This window comes from Saimiri boliviensis, chromosome 14, assembly GCF_048565385.1.
Source record: "Saimiri boliviensis isolate mSaiBol1 chromosome 14, mSaiBol1.pri, whole genome shotgun sequence".
Taxonomy (NCBI): Eukaryota; Metazoa; Chordata; class Mammalia; order Primates; family Cebidae; genus Saimiri; species Saimiri boliviensis.
Genome location: NC_133462.1, coordinates 42,830,625 through 42,851,238, shown reverse-complemented (window position 1 = coordinate 42,851,238; position 20,614 = coordinate 42,830,625). Strand labels below are relative to the sequence as shown.

The window sequence follows — 20,614 nt, the reverse complement described above, 5'->3', positions numbered from 1 at the left end:
CTGGAGGCCAGCACACTGTAGGTGCTTAATACATGCAGGGCATATCTGAGGCCCTTTCCAGGGGTGCAGTGGGAGGACAGAGGGATGGGGCTGTACCCGACTCCACAGGCAGAATGAGAAAGGGGGTCTCAGAGCAGGTGAGCCAGGAGGGCTGCGGTGATGGCATTTCACGGGAAGGCCTTTGGAGGAGGAGCCTGGGAGGTGGCTTTGGAGGAGGAGGAGGGGTCCGGGGCCAGGAGGCTGCAGTGGGGGATGGGCACTCTTTCCTGCCTGTCCCCCAGCGTGGGCTGGGGGAGGAGGGACGGAGCCCCATCGGAATGGCTGAGAAGGCGCCGGATGCAGGGCCTGGGACCGTGTCTTTGCGGACGGGGGACCCTGGGCCTCAAGACAGGAACCTGAGTTAGGGCTGGAGTGGGACCGGACAGTCTGGCCTGGCCCTGACTCCACCTCGCCCCATCCCCTGGGCCAGGCTGTGAGTGAAGGGGATGGATTCCAGCCCCCGCCCCGGCCCTGCCGTGAGCAGAGTCCGGAAGCCCCTTCCCCCGCGACCCCGCCCACCATCCTTCCTCCTCCTGGCCTTTGGCCACACCCAGCCTCCCTCCCTAGGGTCTGTCCCGTTGACTCACCAGCCGGTTCACACAGCTTCTCTCTTCCCTGGCAAGGAGGTCATCCAACTCCTATACATCTGACAAAACCCTGGCTCCAAGGCCACTCCTCCTTGAAGCCAACCTGATCTCCAAGTGTTACGCTCCTCAACCCCTGCTCTGTGTCCCAGCTTACACAGTGGGACAGTTCTGAGCTCCAAGTGAGACTGAAGCCAGGACAGCCCTTGGGGATGCCCTAGGCTGGAGAAAGAACTGGATACAGCCTGTCCCAGCCCCCTGGGGTCAGGGCTGGGCCAGAGGAAGTGACAGGGCCTAGGAGAGCCCAGAGGTGAGCTAGAAAGGCATCTCCTGGCCGGGCGCGGTGGCTCAAGCCTGTAATCCCAGCACTTTGGGAGGCCGAGGCGGGTGGATCACGAGGTCAAGAGATCGAGACCATCCTGGTCAACATGGTGAAACCCCGTCTCTACTAAAAATACAAAAATTAGCTGGGCATGGTGGCGCGTGCCTGTAATCCCAGCTACTCAGGAGGCTGAGGCAGGAGAATTGCCTGAACCCAGGAGGCGGAGGTTGCGGTGAGCCGAGATCGCGCCATTGCACTCCAGCCTGGGTAACAAGAGCGAAACTCCGTCTCAAAAAAAAAAAAAAAAAAAAGAAAGGCATCTCCTGAGGAGAGGGCATACGAAGTGGGGTTTTGTGGGATGAACAGGAGCTCTCTAGGTCTGGGATATGTGGCAGTGACAGGAATTGCTTGTATAAAGCTTTGGAGGCAAAAGAGTGTGAGGTCCTTGCTATACTAACTGCAAGGAGGGCAGATGTGGGCGGGGGGACGAGGATGTGGGGCTGGGGCTCCAGAAGAGGGGGCAGTGAGAGGTGGGGGAAGGCTGTCCTGTCCCGACTTCCTCTGTCCCCGGCCCGGAGATGACAAGGGCAATGTCTCTTTGGGGAAACAGCCTGGTCGGGTTTCAGAGGACACTCGCTACTTGGCGTAAGTCTCACCAGATCTTTACAAAGCCGCTCATTTTAGAGATGGGGAAACTGAGGCCCAAAGGGGGAATGATGCCTTGCCGTGTGGGATTCGGACACGAGCGCTGGGCTTCCCTGTGGTCCGAGGCTGGTGGTCGGAGGTCTCCCTGTCTTGGTCCCCGCCAGCACCTCAGGTTCGATGGGAGCACAGGAGGCTCCGGTGGGAGGAGTTGGGGGCAGATAGTGGGAACGGAGGCCAGGCTCAGGATGTGCCCCCCACGGCTGTGGCTTCCGGCAGGGGCCGGGCAGGGAGTGTCTATTCTTAGCTCTGGACACAGCCCAAGTCAGGAAGCTGGGGTGGGGGCGGGGGAAGCTTCCAGGACACCGGGTGGATGGGGTGGGGGGAGGGGGCGGGATGGGGAGCCCTGGGGTAGCTGGGGGGGCGGTGCGTGCGGAGCGTACCTCTGGCCTCCAGTCTCCCTGCAGGGTGACCCGACACCCAGCTCGGAGGCCCTCCCCAGCTCACGTGCCCTCCGTGCCTCCCTGGTGCCCTCTCCCCTGGGACCCGGCGCCTTAGCTTGGCCTGAGCCCTGTGTGCCCCTGCCCTGGGACACCTGCTGCCCCGTCCTCTGCAAGGAGGGCGAGGAGCCATCGCCCTCCTCGGCCAGCAGCCCGTCTTCTCAGCTCTAATGCCTGTGAGCCTTCGGGGGTCCCAGGGCCCCAGCTCTGCCCCCTCCAGACTGGGGCGCCTGTTAAAACATGTGCCTTGCCAGTTGGGGGACAGCCATCTCCCTTGGGGCCCAAAAGGCACGAGAGGAGGGGGAACCAGGATGCTGGGGGTGGGGGACCTCTCAGGGGCAGGTGGGGAAACTGAGGCTGGGACGGCGCGGTGGTCCGGAAGTGGGATGCTCCAAGGTAAAGAAACCCAGCTTCGGCCGGGCGTGGTGGCTCATGCCTATAATCCCAGCACTTTGGGAGGCCGAGGCGGGTGGATCACAAGGTCAAGAGATCGAGACCATCCTGGTCAACATGGTGAAACCCCGTCTCTACTAAAAATACAAAAAAAAATTAGCTGGGCATGGTGGCGCGTGCCTGTAATCCCAGCTACTCAGGAGGCTGAGGCAGGAGAATTGCTTGAACCCGGGAGGCAGAGGTTGCGGTGAGCCGAGATCGCGCCATTGCACTCCAGCCTGGGCAACAAGAGTGAAACTCCGTCTCAAAAAAAAAAAAAAAAAGAAAAGAAACCCAGCTTCTGATACTGGCTCTGCCACTTTCTGGGCTGGAAAACACCGGCTTCTGTGAGCCTGTGTTCCGAGCAGCCAAATGCAACTAAATGCTGTCACATAGAGCTGGTGTGGGTCCGGAGGGGTGGGGGGCTGTGGCAGCCACACAGCACGACCTGGCCCGTCACTACAGAACCCGGCCTTTCCCAAACACGGCTCTAGGCTCAGAGGTGCCTTCTGACGTTGAGGATATGGAAAGCTGCCATCACGCCACTGCACTCCACCCTGAGTGCGTGAAACCTCGTCTCAAAAATACAAAAAGGGCCTCCCAGGTCCACCCCAACTCAGCGCTGCCCACAGTGGCTTGTCCTGTACCGATCGGCGGTGGAGCTGGCCAGGGACCCACGCGAGAGGCTGCCCAGTGGATTCTAAGACGGCTCTGGCCATCTGCTGTCTACTTGTGATGTCTAGTAAAGGCTGGGCCAGGGATGGCGGTGCTGGGCGCTGCACTGCGACTGGGCATTCTGGAGCAGGCTGGTCAGGGTGGGCCGGGATTTGCAGTGTGGAGAGGGGGCTCCTTGGTCAGATGCGCCTAGCTGGCCAGCCCCAAGCCCTGTGCCAGCCTCCTGGGATCATCTGAGGTCAGGGCTGGGAGGTGAGCAGTGTCCGGGGGGAGTTCGGGACCTGCCTCCCACCTCTGCCTGCTGCGGTGAGGACACGTGGGGAGGCTCATCCTGGACACCTCGGCACACCGGGCGGCATCCCTGGCCTCCATCCACTCCACGCCAGCAGCAGCTCCAGGCGGGATCACCACGATTGTCCCCAGGCATGGCCAAGCCCCATCCCTACGAGAGCCTGGGCCCAGGCCAGCCGCTGAGTCCACCCTCGTGCCCTCCCTCCCGTCGTCTGGGGAATAATGGACCATCGCCCCCGAGGCGGGAGACGAGGCAGAGGGGCGGGGGGCAAAGATGGAGACTCGGGCACTGACACAGCCCCCTGGGGACTGCCGGGCCCAGCTGGGTGCCGGGTTGTTTCCCAGGCTCTTTCCTTGTGACAAATGTGTGGAGTCACAAATGTCACCGGCAACTAGGGCAGCGGGCGTGGGGCGCCAGAGACGCTGCGCTCTCCGCACTTCCGCAAACCTGAGATTATTCTAAAATAAAACGTTTATTTAAAAAACATGCGATCTTGCCACCAGACCAATTCCATGAGAATAAAAGATTTTTTTCCCCACCTACAAAAGTCTAAAAAACCAAATGAAATGATTTCCAGATGGGGCAGGGTGTCTGTGTGGGGCTGTGGGTGGTCTGGGGCTGGTGACCGGGGAGGTTGGGTGTGGCCCCGGGGTCTGGGGGGCACGTTCCACTCTGCTTCAGTTGGAGACGATCCCCGTCAGACACTGAAGGAACGACCTTGCTGCTGGGTCACGCCAGGCAGGGCTGTGGCACCCACGTGGCCTCAGCCCTCCTTGCCTTAGAAAGGGGAGCAAGCAGCCACTGTCCCGACGTGGGCAGGAACTCGGGGTCACTGGTCTCGTGCCTCAAGGCCCTGGGACCAGGCCAGATGGGGGCATCCCCCGGGGGAAGCCCCTCGCCAACCTCTAACCAGCCGGGCTTTGGGGAGCCCGTCCCCCAGGCCCTGTGCTCAGAGGCAGGGAAGGGACGGCTCAGTGAGCCTTGGTTCCCATAACCTTGAAGGAGATGGGGACCCCAACTCGTCCTTCTCTGCTGTGGGGAAACGGGCCCCGCAGCTGGCACGGGTGAGTCGGGGGCCAGTCCCTGCAGAAAGCACGTGTCCACCGATGGTCTCTTCTGCAGTGGCGGATCGGGCGCCAGCAGGGTCCCAGCCTCGGTGCTGCCGATGAGGGTGAGGGTGGCCCGTGGGCAGGGCTGGAGCTGCCCACGCCTCGGGCTCTGCCTCAGGCCTGATGGGCACCCTGTGATGTGTTGCGGCTGGCCTGGAGTTTCCTGCCTCTCACAAGCCAGGCACCGCCACGCCCAGGACCCTGTGGCCCATTCCGCAGCACCCCGTGTGGTCTCGGCCCTGTGGGCCCCACACCCAGCCTGGCTGAGGTGGCGGAGTGTGTCTGCCTGGGCGGCGAGGTCAGCTGGCTCTGAAGACGCCCCCAGTGCCCCCTCAGACGCATCGGGACCATGGGCCAGCCTGTCCCAGCGTCCCCTCAGCTCTCCAAGGCAGGCTTGATGGGGACCCCCGTTTTGTATGCGGGGAAACTGAGGCCTGGTGAGGGAAAGATGCAGCCTGAGGTGGGATGTGACCCTGGAACCCTCCGGCGCAGTGACCGCCAGCTTCACGAAGCCCCTTTATTGCGGCCGAGGGTGCCCCGCCGTTCCCGGGCCGTCAGCGCCGGTAGCGGTAGCGCTTGAAGTGGAACCACAGCTGGAAGATGCCGTTGGCGAACTGGCAGCGGAAGCCGTGGCGGTGCGAGTACTCCCACTCGCGGTTGACGATCTTGAAGGCGATGTCCTCGTAGGGCGGCCCCGCGTGGAAGCGCAGGATGGCAAAGTCCTTGTTGTCCGAGCAGGCCTCCAGGAAATACTCGGGCGTGGAGCGCTTGTCGATGAGGTCGGGGTAGAAAATGTTGAACTTGTAGCCCTGCACGATCTTGGGCGGCGGGTTGTCGAAGTCGTAGTGCGTCTGGTTGTACTTGTTCCACTCGAAGCCCGTGTGCACGCGGTTGAAGAAGCGCGGCTTCCGCGGCCGGTACTTGTCGGCCCACAGGTAGGCCCTGCCGGTGAGCGGCATCTCCACGCTGAACTGCGCCTCGTCCTGGCCCATGCCCTCCTTGGCCCGCCGGAAGAAGATGTCCTCGGCGCTCTCGCTGGCGTCTCCTGCAGGCGGGACGCTGTTCATGCGGACCTAGGCCGCCCCCCGGGTCCTAGTCTTCCTTCAGCCTCTCCCTCAAGGGCAGCCGTTGGTGCCTCCCGAGAAGGGAAACTGAGGCTGGGGCCAGTGAAGACACACAGCGGGGACAGGGTCTGGGGAACCCTGAGACCTGCACCCCCTGCCCTGGCCCCCGGACCTTGGTCGTCATAGCTATCGTCCTCCTGGGCAGGGACCAAGCGCGGAGCGCGAGAGCCCGGTGGTTAGGGCCTGGCTGCGGACCCAGCCCCGGGTAAGAAATCCTAGGGGATCCCGGCCTAGGGATTTTCTGAGGCCTGTTTCCTCCTCTGTCCTGGGACCATGCTCCCTAGAGGGCCGACAGTGGCCTGTAAAAGCTCCGACCACCCATGTCCCCAAGGCCAGCGGGCCAGCAAGCCCATGATGAATGAGTGAATGCCCCAGTGCGCCCAGCTGACTCAATGGACGCCCAGAGACCCGGGGGAGAAGAAACAAGCAACTCCCCACTGGCCTCCGCCTGGAAATGAGGCCGGAGCAAGCCCCGCCTCCACCAGGCACCGCCCCATGCACTTGGCCCCGTCCCGGGCCTCAGCCCCGCCCCACAAACCCCGCCCCCAGCGCGCCCCTCCAGCCCCGCCCTTACCCGTGACCTGGAGCTGCTGGCGCGAGAGCTGCAGGCGCTGCAGGTCCTCATCCGGCTCCAGCACGTGCGCGTCCAGTGGCAGCTCGTGCGCCGTGAGCAGCCGCGGACTGTACCTGCCGGCGTCATAGTCATCCAGGCTCTGCTGGATCAGGTCCTCCTCCATGAGCACTGCCTCGCCCTCGCCCTCGCCCTCGCCCTCGCCATCACCGTCGCCGTCCCCGTCGCCGTCGCCCTCTGTAGGGGCTGAGCCGTCCACCTCGGCCTCCGTGGGGCCGCCCTCCGAGGAAGGCCCGGGCGGGGTAGGGGCCGCGTCCTCAGGCTCCAGGCTGGGGAGGAGAGAGCAAGCGTTGGAGGGCGAAGGCGCGGAGACTGCCCGCGGCTCCTCCATGCTGCCCAGGGTGTGCGCTGGGCCTACCTGCGGCCGGGGGACTGGGGCTCCTGCTTGAGGATGGGGAACAGCGGCTCGCTCTCCACGCCCTGCTCCTGCTTCAGCTTGTACAGCTTCTGCCGCAGCACGTCCTGGTGGCGCTCGCGCAGCCTGGGACACAGGGTCGGGGGTTATCCAAGTGGAGGCGAAGGGGCTCCAAGCCCCACCCCCAAAAAGGGGATGTGACATTCTCACATCCCCTTTTGCTGCAAGGACCCTGAGAAGGTGGCAAGCAGCCAAGGCCCCAGCTGGGCCCTCTGCCCAGGCCCTGCCAGTTCAGGGTCGAGGCTTACAGCAGCGAGGACGAGGGGACCCAGGGACCCTGTTCTGTGGCAGGGAGGGGTGGGTCTCTGTCTCACGTTGGAGTCTCAGTGTCTTGTGGCTGGGGCTGGCCAGGAGAAGAGGCCCAGCAGGACACCAGCCAAACAGCATGAGAAATTTAGAGACATTTACAAATTAGCAGAGGAGACACTGTATTTACACAGCGGTGCCAAACACTCCAGGAATCTGTACACAGCCAGAGGCGGCGGCAGCACTGGGAGGGTGCCGGCCTGCGCAGAAGGCAGCGTGGACAGGCTGCCTCTGGGCTTCCTGTGATGCCCAGGCTGCTGGAGCCGGCCAGGTACTCATTAAAGGGCGGAAGCCGCTGGGGAGCCCGGAGAGGCCCCGCCTGACTACAGGGCTCCGAACTCCAGGCGGGGGCACTGGAGCCTCCTGGGGCCTTCCCGCCAGGGCACTGGCCTGCATTCCCACGGGCGGCCCCACCCAGTCAGCACTTCTCTTGCCCACCCCCATATGGTCGCAGGAGGGGGCGAGAGCCACCACACCCTTCTGGCAACGACCCCACCCGGACAGCACCGCCCACAGCGCTCACCGGGCCCGAGCCATGTGGGCACGCAGCTGCTGCAGGAGGCTCTCCCAGTAGCCCATGTCCAGGTTGGGGCCGCCGGCGCGGATCTTGCCCTCGATGCCCTGGAAGATGACCTGCAGCTGGTTGTAGGTCTTCCCCTTGAACACCGACTGCACGTCGGAGCTGACGGAGGCGTTGACCCCCTCGCGGCGCTCACCTGCAGGGGGCAGGGGCATCGGGGGGCAGTTCCACATTTCCCAGGCGCTCCTCTGCCCCATCAGTGCCTCCACTCTTGCCACAGGGGGGTCCTCTCCCCTCCCTGGGGTCCCACCTCCCCCCTCATCTCAGGTCACCCCCACCCTGGCCAGAGCCAGGAACCGCTGGGAGCCATGTTAAATGCAGATGCCAAGGCCTTGCCCTGGAGGCTCAGGCCCCCAGGCTGGGGAAGGCTGGGGCTGGCATTCTCAACCCCTTCCCGGAGAGTCTGAGAACCTTGGTCATGTGCCAGGCCCACCAACCTCGCCCAAGTCTGCCCTGGCCTTGGGCAGGCCATGGAGGCCTGGGGGTGTGCTCGGTAGGCAAGATCCCTGGTATTCAGATCTGCCAGCCCAGGCTGTGTGACCATGGGTAAGTGGCCTGCCCCCTCGCTGGGCCTTGGTTCCCCTGTGAAGCCCAGTGAGGGGCTCTGCCCAGGCAAAGGCCACCCTGTGGGCCCTGGGGCTGCCCCAGGACAAATGCCCCACTGCCCACCCATCCCACGTGGAGTCTGTGTGCCATCTATCACTGGCCCGGGGCCCAAGGCTCAAGTCCCTCCTGGGTAGACGGGGAGGCTGCTGAGGGCAGAAGTGAGCTGCTGGGAGGCAGGAGCCCCAGCCTGACCCCACTCGGGGCAGATGCCATGGCATGCAGGCGGCCTAATGGGGCCACTGCCGTCCACCCTGCTGGGTCTGGCCTCGCCCCACGAGCCTGCGCCCTTGCCACCCATACCTGCCCCTGCCGCCTCTGGACCTTTGCACGCGCTGTGCTGCCTCCCAGCCACCCACCCATCCTTCCCTGTCCCGTTTGCCTCCTGAATTCTCTCATCCTCCATGCTCAGTGAGAACATCCCTTCCATCAGGAAGTCCTCCCTGACTGTCCAGTGATGGCAGCTTCCCGAGGCGGGCACTAGGGCTCAACGGCTGCTGCTCCCCGAGCCATTCTGGGCCTATGGAGAGCTCCACGCAGAGCTGCTGGGGACATACCGGGCGGGGGTGACCAGCATGTGTGCCCTGCTGGAAACCTGCCTTCTCCAGCCCTCGGTGGTGGGCAGAGGTTGTCAAGAGGCCCACACTCAGACCACAGGGAACTGGAGGGTCTAGACCAGGCATCCCCAAACTACGGCCCGCGGGCCGCATGCAGCCCCCTGAGGCCATTTATCCAGCCCCCCACCACACTTCAGGAAGGGGCACCTCTTTGATTGGTGGTCGGTGAGAGGCCCTCCAACGGTCTGAGGGACAGTGAACTGGCCCCCTGTGTAAAAAGTTTGGGGACGCCTGCTCTACAGGGACCTGAGTCCCCTCCAGCCAATCGCCAGGGACCCTGGACTCCGCCCAGAGCTGCAGCCCCTTTACGGGGCCCTAACTGGCCCTGGAATCTGTGGCAGCCCCGGCCAAGCACAGCGCGGCTCTGCTGAGACAGGCGGGACTCCCACAAACACTGAAACCCAAGCAGAAGAGCCCGGCGGCAGGGCCTGGAAGCCAAGCTTTTATAAGAAGCCGGGTCTGGACGCCTCCCAAGTGTCCACAAGGGGGCCGAGGGGTTGAGGGGGGGCTCCAGCAGGTGCTAGAGGCGGGGGCTGCAGGTCAAGGGCTCCAGGCTGTGTCGGGGAGGCCAGGCCTTACACAGGGCGGGAGGCTAACGGGGCTGGGCTGGGATGAGACCTACTTTTCCCCGCACGCCCTGTGGTAGGGTTAGAATCTCCTAGAGAAAGCTAGGTGATGGGTGCGCCAGTCTCAGAGATCACCACTGAAGAGCTCATTCACGCAACCAAACGCCACCTGTTCCCCAATAACCCACAGAAATAAAAAACTTACATAATTTTGTCAAAAAAGAAAAAGCCTGCAGTGGCTCACCCCTTTAATCCTAGCCCTTATGGAAGGGAGGCAGGAGGACTGCTTGAGGCCAGGAGTTCCAGACTAGCCTGGGCAACACAGCGAGACCCCATCTCTACAAAAAGTAAAAAAAAAAAAAAAAAAAAAAAAACTGGCTGGGCATGGGGACTCACGCCTGTAATCCCAGCACTTTGGGAGGCTGAGGTCAAGAGACTGAGATCAGCCTGGCCAACATGGTGAAACCCCGTCTCTAATAAAAATACAAAAATTAGCTGGGCATGGTGGTGCGCCCTCTGTAATCCCAGCTTCTCGGGAGGCTGAGGCAGGAGAATCGCTTGAACCCGGGAGGCAGAGGATGCAGTGAGCCGAGATCGCACCATTGCACTCTAGCCTGGGTGACAGAGCAAGACTCCACCTCAAAATAAAAATTACAAACCAATTAGCTGGGTGTGGTGGTTAGTGCCTGTAATCCCAGCCTCTCAGGAGGCTGAGGCTGGAGGACCACCTGAGCCCAGGAAGTTGAGGCTACAGTGAGCCATGGTTGTGCCACTGAACTCTAGCCTGGACGACAGAGCGAGACCTTGTCTACGAAAAATGCCAAGTAAAAGAAAAAGTCCGGTTGACCGAAGGAGACCAAGGCAGGGCTCTGTGGGTCTCTGGGGAGACAGCGAAGTCCAGATCCCACGGTTCGCTGCTCCTGGAAATCATGCTGAAGGCAGAATCAGAAGTAACTCGCTCAGAGACCACAGAAGCCACCTGGGGTCCCCAGCTCTAACACATGAGCCGAAGGCGGGCAGAGGCGGTCGTGGCAGAGAAGGCCACACGTGACTGGGCATGGGAGTGGCGGGAGAGGCCCAGGGCCCAGGGCAATGGGGCCTGCTGGAAAAGTGTCCCAGGCTTCCTGCTGCCAGCGGGTGGGCTCTGGGGCTTCAGCAGGAAAATGGCCCACCCCCAGAAGTCTTCCCCGGGCCCTGCTGCCACCAGCAGGAACACACAAAAACCCCTCGAATGCCGTAGAATTCCCCTGCCTCTCTCTGAGGTTACGGGAGGATGCACCCAGCGGAGGGGACCGTGTGAGGGGTGGGATGACGTAGTGACCGCTGGGGAAGACAGCTCCACTGAAAAAGAGGAAAGCCACGGGCTCTTCCCACAGGGAAGGCTCTGCCGCAGACCACGCTGACACAGACCCAGCCTCCCCACAATCCTCGGCCACCAAGGGCTGCCGGCAGCCAGGGCCTGAGAGAGACAGCCGGGAGGGGAAGGACCGGGTCTACCGACAGGGATGAGGCCCACGAGAGGCAGGTGCTGTTACAGCCACCGTGGGGAGTGGGTCTTGGGGGACAGGGGCCAGAGCTGCGGTGGTTGGCTTTTAGACCAGGGGAGTGTCACCTAGGGCGATTCTGCCCCCAGGGCAATTCTTTCCAACTCTGCCCCGAGGGGACCCTGAGCCGATGTCTGGGACGTTTATGGTTGTCGGGACTAGGAGTGGGTGGAGGCCAGGGACGTGGCTCAGCACGCTACAGTGACCAGGATTGCTCCGCCCTAGGGAACGGCTCAGCCCAAAGGTCCACAGGCCTGGGGGGGACGCTGCAGAGCACCCCGGCGACCGCAGGTGTGCAGCCGCACTCAGGGGAGGGAAATGTGATTTTAGAAGCCAGTCAGGCCGGAGGGGCAGGCACTGACCGACGGGAGGGGGAGCCAGGGTTGCACGGCCTTTGACCAGGCAGAGCGGCTGAGAGCACCGAAACCCGCCGAGTCAGCGTTTACGGGACGGGACGATGCTGCGTCTGGCAGCTGCTGTGCCTGCACCCCACACAGGGCTTCCACCCCTCCCCACCCCCCCGCAACCCTCCCAGGGCCTGCTGCCCGCTGCTGCCCCCTGGTGGCTTGGCCCGGAGAGCCCAGCTGGGAAAACTGAGGTCTGCAGAGAGCACTGGGCCCCACAGCAAGCCTGAGGCTTCTGGGTGAACCTCGCAGCCCCCGGCAGCCTCCCCGAGCCCGGGCGCCCGCCGCGGTTACCTGGCCCCTTGCCCGAGGCCTCCAGCTTGCGGAGCTTGGAGATCTCATCCTCGGTGATGGTGGTCATATCACGCCAGAAGTCTGCATTCTTGCCCTGCTCCAGCTCCATGTAGACCTGGGGGCGGGGGACGGGGCGCGTCAGGGCCCGGGCGCAGCCGGGCAGCCCTCGGGCCAGCGGAGCCTCGGGCGGCCGGTACCTGGATGTCCTCCAGCAGGTCCTCCATGTCGGCCACGGTGAGGCCGTTGAGGAACGTGTAGGGCTCGTGCATCTCCACAGCCAGGTCATCGTCCTCAGCGCTGATGTACTTGGCCAGCAGGTCAATGGGCTTGGCCCGCCCGTCGCGGATGCGAATCTTGGAGCTGTGGGGGGCAGGGGAGGCGGCATCAGAGCCTGGGCTGTACCCTCTTTGCTGAAGATCCTGCCCTTGGATTGACTGCACCAGTGGGAGCTGGGGAGGAGCCTGACTGCTGGGTGGTGGTCAGGGAAGGCTTCCCAGAGGAGGAGGCATAAGGTAGAGTGAGCTGGGTCAGCCAGAGGACACAGGTCAGTAGGGCAGGCAAAGTGCACACAGCGTGGACCCAGAGGTGGGCCGGGTGGGAGGGGCTTCCCAGAGGCCTCTGGGATGGTGCCTGGGAGGGTGGCTTCTCCGTGAGCTGTGATGGGGAAGAGTGGGGGAGCTGACGCAGAGGCAGGTGGGGGGGCCGAAGCAGTCACTGCCTCGCAATCACCGCCTCCCCCAGGCAGGCCACTGGGGCGGGGGAGCCAGGGCTTCTGCTGTTCGCCTGTAGTGGGGTACATGACAGGCGAGCCCTGGGCCAACCCAAGGGAGCCCATCACCAGGCAGGCCCGAGCTGGGAGGAGCCTCATGTCACCCAGGGTCAGCCCCTTGCCGGGACCGGTGCAGGCCGCCGCGCAAGGCAGGGGCCAGGGCTGGGCTGGGGAGCAGGCGCACCTGGGCCTGGGCTGGGCTACCCACTATGGGGCCCAAAGCAACCCGGAGCCTCAGCTTTCCTGTCTGTAAACCAGGTGGATGGGGCGCCACCCTCGTGGGCTGTGAGGGAGGGACCACCACAGTTGCTGCAGACCCGGCATCCAGCACACAGTGGGGTAGGTGTGTTCACCTGGGTCCGACTCCTGTGCACCCAGCCCAGTGGGCGAGGGCAGGAGGCAGAAACCTGGCTGCCCGGGAAGGGATCAGGATGGGCCTCCCCAGGAGGTGCCTTGCGGGACCCTGAAGGGTGGGAGAGTAGTGGCTTCCAGACAGAGTGACAACCAGTGCCCCGGCCCCGGGCAGGTGCGAGCTTGCCATGTCTGGGTCCGGGGAGGGTGGGGAAGGCCGGCCGCTCACCGCAGCTTGGCCTGCTGGAGGTGGAAGTTGTCCTCCTGCTCCTCCCACGTCTTGAAGTGCTCCGCCTCCTTCTCCCGCTGCAGCATCTCCAGCTCCTGCTCGCGCAGGGCCTTTTCCCGCTCCCTCTCCAGCCGGAGCTGCTTCACCTGCGGGCACAGGAGGCTGAGGGAGGCCTGTGACTGGAGCCCGGCCCTGCCCGACTGTCCTGGGCACTAGGATTGGTCCCGGGATACCTGGGCTGGGGACGGCCCCGGGACGGGGACCCACCTTCTGCAGCTCCAGCCGGTTGTCCTCCTGGATCCTCTTGTTCCGCTCCTTCAGCTCCTTCTCCTCCAGATGGCTGATCCCCTTCTTCTCCAGCGCCTGGAAGCACCAGGCACACCTGCCTTGAGCACAGCCCGGCACTCCCACCGCTGCCGCTGGTCAGCCCCGCCCAGCCTGGACGCCCGCAAAGCTGGCTGCTTCTGGTAGCCGTCTGCAAGCCCGATGCGGAGTGCTCGCTTCCCCACCGCCTTCCCCAAGCTCCCAGCACCCCGTCCCATGAGGGGCTTCCAGGACCCCTCCTGCCTGGAAGAACCTGCCTCCAGGGACACAGGCTGCCTGGCTGGGGACCACCCCCAATGCCCCGGCCACGGTGTGGTCTCTCCAGCCCAGCCTAGGGCCACTGCCACACATATTAATGGTGACCACACATTCCACTTCCACGGCTGCCCGCACAGAGCTCACGGCAGTGCCCAGCACACGGTGGCAATGAAGGGCCACGCAGCAGTGGGTGCCTCAATAAGGAGCCCTGGGGGGCCCGGGGAGCATGGGGCCAGGAAGGGCTCTCTCAATAGGAGACATCAGCTGAGGCCTGACGGAGGAGGACAGCCGGGGAAGGGGGCGCAGCATGTCCAGGCAGGGCCAGGGCGCTGTGAGGGTCCTGAGGTGGAAGGACCTCGATGTGTTCCCAACACTGAGCAGAAGCCACCTGGGGACCCCACGGCTCCCAAATGCACAACTGGGGAGCAGGTGGAGTCGGCCCAGCCCACACGCTGCCTGCTTCACCCCCTCCACCAGTGGGCGCCGCTTCAGATGAACTGTGTCCCCCACAGGCACATCCCCACCCGAATCCCTGCAGCTGCAGCTGTGACCCTATTTGAAATGAGGTATTGGCTGGGCACGGTTGCTCATGCCTGTAATCCCAGCACTTTGGGAGGCCGAGGCAGGAGGATCGTGAGGCCAGGAGTTGGAGACCATCCTGGCTACCGTGGTGAAACCCCGTCTCTACTTTTTTAAAAATACAAAAATTAGCTGGGCGTGGTGGCGTGTGCCTGTAGTCCCAGCTACTCAGGAGGCTGTGGCAGGAGAATCGCTTGAACCCGGGAGGCGGAGGTTGCAGTGAGTCCACATCACGCCACTGCACTCCAGCCTGGGCGACAGAGAGAGACTCCATCTCAGAAAAAAGAAATGAGGTCTCGTAAACGTAGAACCTGTCCCGGGTACGGGACACAGACAGCTTGCTCTCTAGACAGGTTTCAGGTTGGCTGGTGCTTGGGGAAAGAATGACCCAAGCCGTACACTGCAAGAGACAGCTAATGGCAAGAAACGGACGGTGCGCCCGGCCCAGTGGCGCGTGCCTGGAATCCCAGAACTTTGGAAGGGCAAGGTGGGAAAATCACTTGAGTTTAAGACCAGCCTGGCCAACACAGTGAGACCCCAACTCTACAAACAAATACAAAATTAGCTGGGCGTGGTGGCGGCGCCTGTGGTCCCAGCAAGTAAAAGGCTGAGGTGGGAGGATCACTTGAGGCCGGGAGGTCAAGGCTGCAGCGAGCTACGATCCCGCCACCGCACTCCAGCCTGGGGGACAGAGCAGGAGGCTGTGCCAAAGAAAAAAAAAGCTGACGGCCGCAGAAGCTGGCTTACGCGTGCGTGTGTAAAACTAACTCTTTCACGATCGCGCGCAGGCTGGGAGGGTCTCCGGGAACAGCGGAAACGCTGTGGGGACGGGGGCACCCGGGGGGCCCACCTTGTTCCAGATGAAGGTGCCCAGCAGGTTGTTGTCGCCGAAGGGGTTGTCGGTGTTGGTGTAGCCCATGTACTCCTCGCCCCAGCCCATCTTCTCCCGCTTCTTGCGCTCCTTGGCCTCCTTCTTCGCCAGCCTCCGCGCGCGCTTCTCCTCGGGCGTCTCGAAGGCCTTCATCAGCTCCTCCTGCTGCTTCCGCTCCTCGCGCAGCCGCAGGCGCTCCTGCAGGCTCTGCTGCTGGCTCAGGGCGGCCGCGGCGGCCCGGGGGCTCTGGGATCGCCGCGGAGATGCAGAGCTGGACGCCGAGGAGCCCGGGGACCAGGAGCGCGCCCGCCGCCGCCGCCGCCGCCGCCGCCGCCGAGACCACTGGTCCCGCGACGGCTCCTCTCCCGAGTCCGACTGAGAGGACCCATCCCTTGGGCGCCATCGGGACTTCGGGGGGCTCCGGCTTCGCATCCCTGAGCGCTGCCACGGCTCTTCTTCTGAATCTGACCTGCGGAGAGGACCCACAGATGCCTGCTCAGTGCCTGCTGCTGTCATCTGCTCCACGGGTGCTCACGGGGGGCCCTCGGGGGGCCAGGCCCTGTTCTAGGTTCTGGAGACGCACCAGTGACCCAAATATTGATGGCTTCTGCCTTCCTGGGCTCACCCTCTGGGGGGCCCCGACAAGGAAGACATCAACAAACAAACACTGTGCAAACCTAGGCAGAGGCAGAGGCCCCAGAGAGGAACCGTGGTGAGCACAGGGCCTGGGGCTGTGGGGCTAAGGTCAGAGAGGGGCTCTCTCAGGAGCCGACACTGAGCCAAGGCCTGGAGGGAGTGCGGAGGCAGCGATGGGAGGACCTGCAGGGACAGTGCTGACGGCAGAGCTGGGGCGAGAGCGACGGCCCAGGGGCAGGCCTTGACCTGGCAGGCACTGAGAACAAGGAGGGGCTGTGCGGCTGAGACAGTGCACGGGAGAGGGAGGAGGCACGCGCGGGGGGCCGGGGCTGGTGGCGCAGGAGTTAGAGTATGAGCCAGGGCACCCGAGGCATCTAGGTTGTCAACAGAGAGCTTCTCAGGTGGAAGCGGTGTTTGAACTGGTCCCACAGAATGGACAAGAGTTAACAGAGCGAAAGGAATGGAAAATGCAAAACCCTAGGGGTGGCTCAGGGGCCATTATTATTATTATTATTATTATTTTTTTATTTTATTTTTTTTTTTTTGAGACGGAGTTTCGCTCTTGTTACCCAGGCTGGAGTGCAATGGCGCGATCTCGGCTCACCACAACCTCCGCCTCCTGGGTTCAGGCAATTCTCCTGCCTCAGCCTCCTGAGTAGCTGGGATTACAGGCACGCGCCACCATGCCCAGCTAATTTTTTGTATTTTTAGTAGAGATGGGGTTTCACCATGTTCACCAGGATGGTCTCGATCTCCTGACCTCGTGATCCACCCACCTCAGCCTCCCATAGTGCTGGGATTACAGGCTTGAGCCACCGCGCCCGGCATTATTATTATTATTATTATTATTATTGTATTATTTGTTTTGAGACAGAGTCTCACTGTGTCGCCCAGGCTGGAGTGCAATGGTGCGATCTCGGTTCACTGCAACCTCTGCCTCCTGGGTTCAGGCGATTCTTCTCCCTCAGCCTCCCGAGTAGCTGGGACTACAGGTGCGTGCCACCACGCCCGGCTAATTTTTGTGTGTGTGTTTTTAGTACAGACGGGGTTTCACCATCTTGGCCAGGCTGGTCTTGAACTCTTGACCTCCTGATCTGCCCGCCTTGGCCTCCCAAAGTGCTGGGATTACAGGCATGAGCCACTGTGCCCGGCCGTTTATTTTTATTTATTAGAGACAGAGTTTATTAGAGACAAGGTCTATATTTTTATTTATTATAGACAGGGTGTCCCTCTGTCACCCAGTCTGGAATGCAGTGGCACAATCAGAGCTCACTGGAGCCTTGACCTCCTGGGCTCAAGCCATCCACTTACCTGAGCTTCCTGAGTAGCTGGGACTACAGGTGCACACTACCACGCCCAGCTAACTTTTCACATATTTTTGTACAGAGGGGGTCTTGCTATGTTGCCCAGGATGGTCTTGAACTCAGGGGCTCAGGCAATCCTCCTGTCTCAGCCTCCCCAAGTCTTGGGATTACAGATGTGAGCCACTGCACCCAGCTATGTTTACAGGTCTTTATACACAGAGAATTGCCAAATTTTTTTTTTTTTTTTTTGAGACGGAGTTTTGCTCTCGTTACCCAGACTGGAGTGCAATGGGGCGATCTCAGCTCACCGCAACCCTCCTGGGTTCAGGCAATTCTCCTGCCTCAGCCTCCTGAGTAGCTGGGATTACAGGCACGCGCCACCATGCCCAGCTAATTTTTTGTATTTTTAGTAGAGACGGGGTTTCACCATGTTGACCAGGATGGTCTTGATCTCTTGACCTCGTGATCCACCCGCCTCGGCCTCCCAAAGTGCTGGGATTACAGGTGTGAGCCAACCCCGCCTGGCAAATGTTTTGCTAAATGCTCTATCCACTAAGCTTATGTCAAAAAACCTAAACCAGGCTGGCCACGGTGACTCATGCCTGTAATCCCAGCACTTTGGGAGGCCAACGCGGATGGATCACGACTTCAGGAGTTCAAGATCAGCCTGCCCAAAATGGTGAAACCCCGTCTCCATTAAAAAAAAAAAAAAACAAACAGGCCGGGCGTGGCGGCTCACGCCTGTAATCCAAGCAGTTTGGAGGCCAAGGCGGGCGGATCACCTGAGGTCGGAAGTTCAAGACCAGCCTGACCAACATGGTGAAACCCCGTCTTAAAAAAAAAAAAAAAAAAAAAAAAAAAAATTAGCCGGGCATGGTGGTGGACACCTGTAATCCCAGCTATGTGGGAGGCTGAGGCAGAGAATTACTTGAACCTGGGAGGCAGAGATTGCAGTGAGCTGAAATTGTGCCACTGCTCTCCAGCCTGGGCGAGAGTGAGGGTCTGTCTCAAAAAACAAACAAACAAAAACACCCCAAACAATGAAAACCAACTATTTCAGAGCCCTTAAATAGCCACAAATTTAACTGACTTTTCATAAACATTAATTCTAATTACATATCTATTGTGGCAAATTATTGCGAATAATTCCAATACCACAAAATGGCAGATGAAAAAACACAAAGATGACATTAGCAAGACTTACAACCTGTAATCCCAGCACTTTGGGAGGCCAAGGCAGGAGGCCCATTTGAGGCCAGGAGTTCAAGACCTGCCCGGCCAAGATGAAGAAACCCATCTCTACTAAAAATACAAAAATTAGTCGGATGTGGCGACACGCGCCTGTAATCCCAGCTACTCGGGACAGTGAGGCTGAAGAATCTCTTGATCTCAGGAGGCAGAGGCTGCAGTGAGTTGAGTTTGTGCCACCGCACCCTAGCCTGACAACAGAGCAACACTTCGCCTTAAAAAAAGAAAAAGAGCTGGGTGCAGTGGCTCACGCCTGTAATCCTAGCACTTTGGGAGAACGAGGTGGGTGGATCACCTGAGGTCAGGAGTTCAAGACCAGCCTGGCCATCATAGTGAAACCTCATCTTAAAAAAAAAATAAATAGCCGGGCGCGGTGGCTCACGCCTGTAATCCCAGCACTGTGGGAGGCCGAGGCGGGCGGATCACGAGGTCAAGAGATCGAGACCATCCTGGTCAACATGGCGAAACCCCGTCTCTACTAAAAATACAAAAAATCAGCTGGGCATGGTGGCGCGTGCCTGTAATCCCAGCTACTCAGGAGGCTGAGGCAGGAGAATTGCCTGAACCCAGGAGGCGGAGGTTGCGGTGAGCCGAGATCGCACCATTGCACTCCAGCCTGGGTAACAAGAGCGAAACTCCGTCTCAAAAAATAAATAAATAAATAAATAAATAAATAAAATAAGTAAAAATAAAAGAACGAACGAACGAACGAATGAACAGATGAGTGAACTTGGCCCAGTGTGGGGCAAGACTGGCCTGAGTGTCACAGCCACGAAGGTGCTGGGCCAGGACTGGGGCTCTGGTCTGGGAAGCTGTCCCTGTCATCATGCTGGTTTCCCTATACTGGAGCCGGCTCAAGGCAAATCCCAAGTGCTCCATCTCCAGAAGAAAAGGACCGTGGGCCGTGGGGACGCTGAGATTCAGGTACCAGGAGTCAGCTGTGACTCCTGCCACCTGACTCTGAGTCTTCCTCCCTCCCACAGCCCACCTCCATAGCAAATGTTGTCCCCTCTACTTCCAGAATCCCTCTGAAATCTACCCACTTTCCCTGCTGTGGGTGCCTACAGCCTCGCTCTCATCGAGGTTGCCATCATCAGCTGTCCGGACAACTGTGCCGCCCTTCCCTGCTGCCGCTCCTGCCTACCCCTCTCCACCCCTTCTCCACCTCCAAGCCAGAAAACTTGCAAAGAAGTCAGTCCAGTCCGCGTCACTCCCCTGCCCAAATTCCTCTCAGGCCTCCCCACCTCCCTCCTCGACTAATGACCAACATCTAATGTGCCGAGCGCACAGGAGCCGGTAGGATCTGGTCTCTCGTTACCTCCCCGCCGCCTCCCTCACCGGCTACGGGCTCTCCCTCGAACCACCCGGTCCCCTGTATGAAACGCCTCTCGCCTTCCTTCCGCTGCCTGGTTAATTCCGACTCGTGGCCAGCTGTTCCCTTCTCCAGGAAGCCCACCCCGAGTACGTCAGGGGGCTCTCAGCTCCCCGAGATCTCCAACCGTCGGGATCTCTAACTCCTCGGAGAAGTAGGAGCCGGATCCCCAGCGCTGCTCCCGCAGCGACCCTACCTGCGATCCCGGCTCCGCCGTCTCCGTCTGTGTCGTCCCTCGTCCTCCCGGCGCCGCCGGTTTCGCCGACCATGGCTCCTGCTCCGACTTCGGCTCCCGCTCTGACTCCGCTGCCTCCGGCCTCGGCGACCCGCGGACCGGGAGCGCGAGCGCGTATCCCGACCCATCGGCTGGGCCGGTGGCCGCGGCGCCGACACGAACAGCCGGGACCTGCGTCGGGGGCCTTCCTTGCTCGCGGCGCGTTCCGGGCTGCCTCATCCTTGCCTGAACCAGGAGAGAGCAACTCATCCTGCCTTCCCAGGCCGCGAGGACTCCGACCCCCCAGATTCTCTCCTCCATCTGCAAATGTGGGTCGCACGATGGACTCCGGTGGGATCGTCACCTCCAGAGTGGCGGAGTCTCCCTTCAGGCAGTCCTGGAGGCAACCTCAGGCAGGTCCTCGCGCCTCAGGGGTCGGAGAGACTGCGGGCGGGGCAAGAGCAAATTAGGAAATTCGTGATGGGCGGAGCCTGCGGAGGCGGGACCTATAAGAGGAGGGTCTAGGACGGAAGTGGCGTTTCACGGGCGTGGCCAAGGAGAGGCGTGGCCAAGGAGAGGCTTGTCCGGGAAGCAAGGTTTCCGAAAGGCGAGGAATCAGGAATGTTTTAGTGTCCAGGCAGCTCCAAAAGGGAGAGGGTGGGCGCAGGGACGGAAACAAAGCCTTCCTAGGAGAGTCATCGTTATGCTCCATCACTTGCCAATGAACGCCTGTGATTTTTGGGAGTTAAGTTTTTTTTTTTTTTTTAAGTTGTAGTCTTG

General features: G+C 61.4%; 1 protein-coding gene across 1 annotated transcript; it reads right to left on the bottom strand.

Moving 5' to 3' along the window:
• Nucleotides 1-3,939: 3,939 nt before the first annotated feature.
• CACTIN (cactin, spliceosome C complex subunit) lies at nt 3,940-20,042 on the bottom strand. Its single transcript, XM_039466950.2, has 10 exons — nt 19,817-20,042; nt 15,040-15,529; nt 13,296-13,391; nt 13,029-13,174; nt 11,877-12,039; nt 11,680-11,794; nt 7,595-7,787; nt 6,709-6,831; nt 6,294-6,619; nt 3,940-5,640 (listed from the first exon to the last, which is right to left on the bottom strand). Exons 1-10 carry the CDS (start codon nt 19,981-19,983, stop codon nt 5,150-5,152), a joined length of 2,310 nt encoding a protein of 769 aa, XP_039322884.1. The 5' UTR covers nt 19,984-20,042; the 3' UTR covers nt 3,940-5,149.
• Between the last annotated feature and the right edge of the window lie 572 nt (nt 20,043-20,614).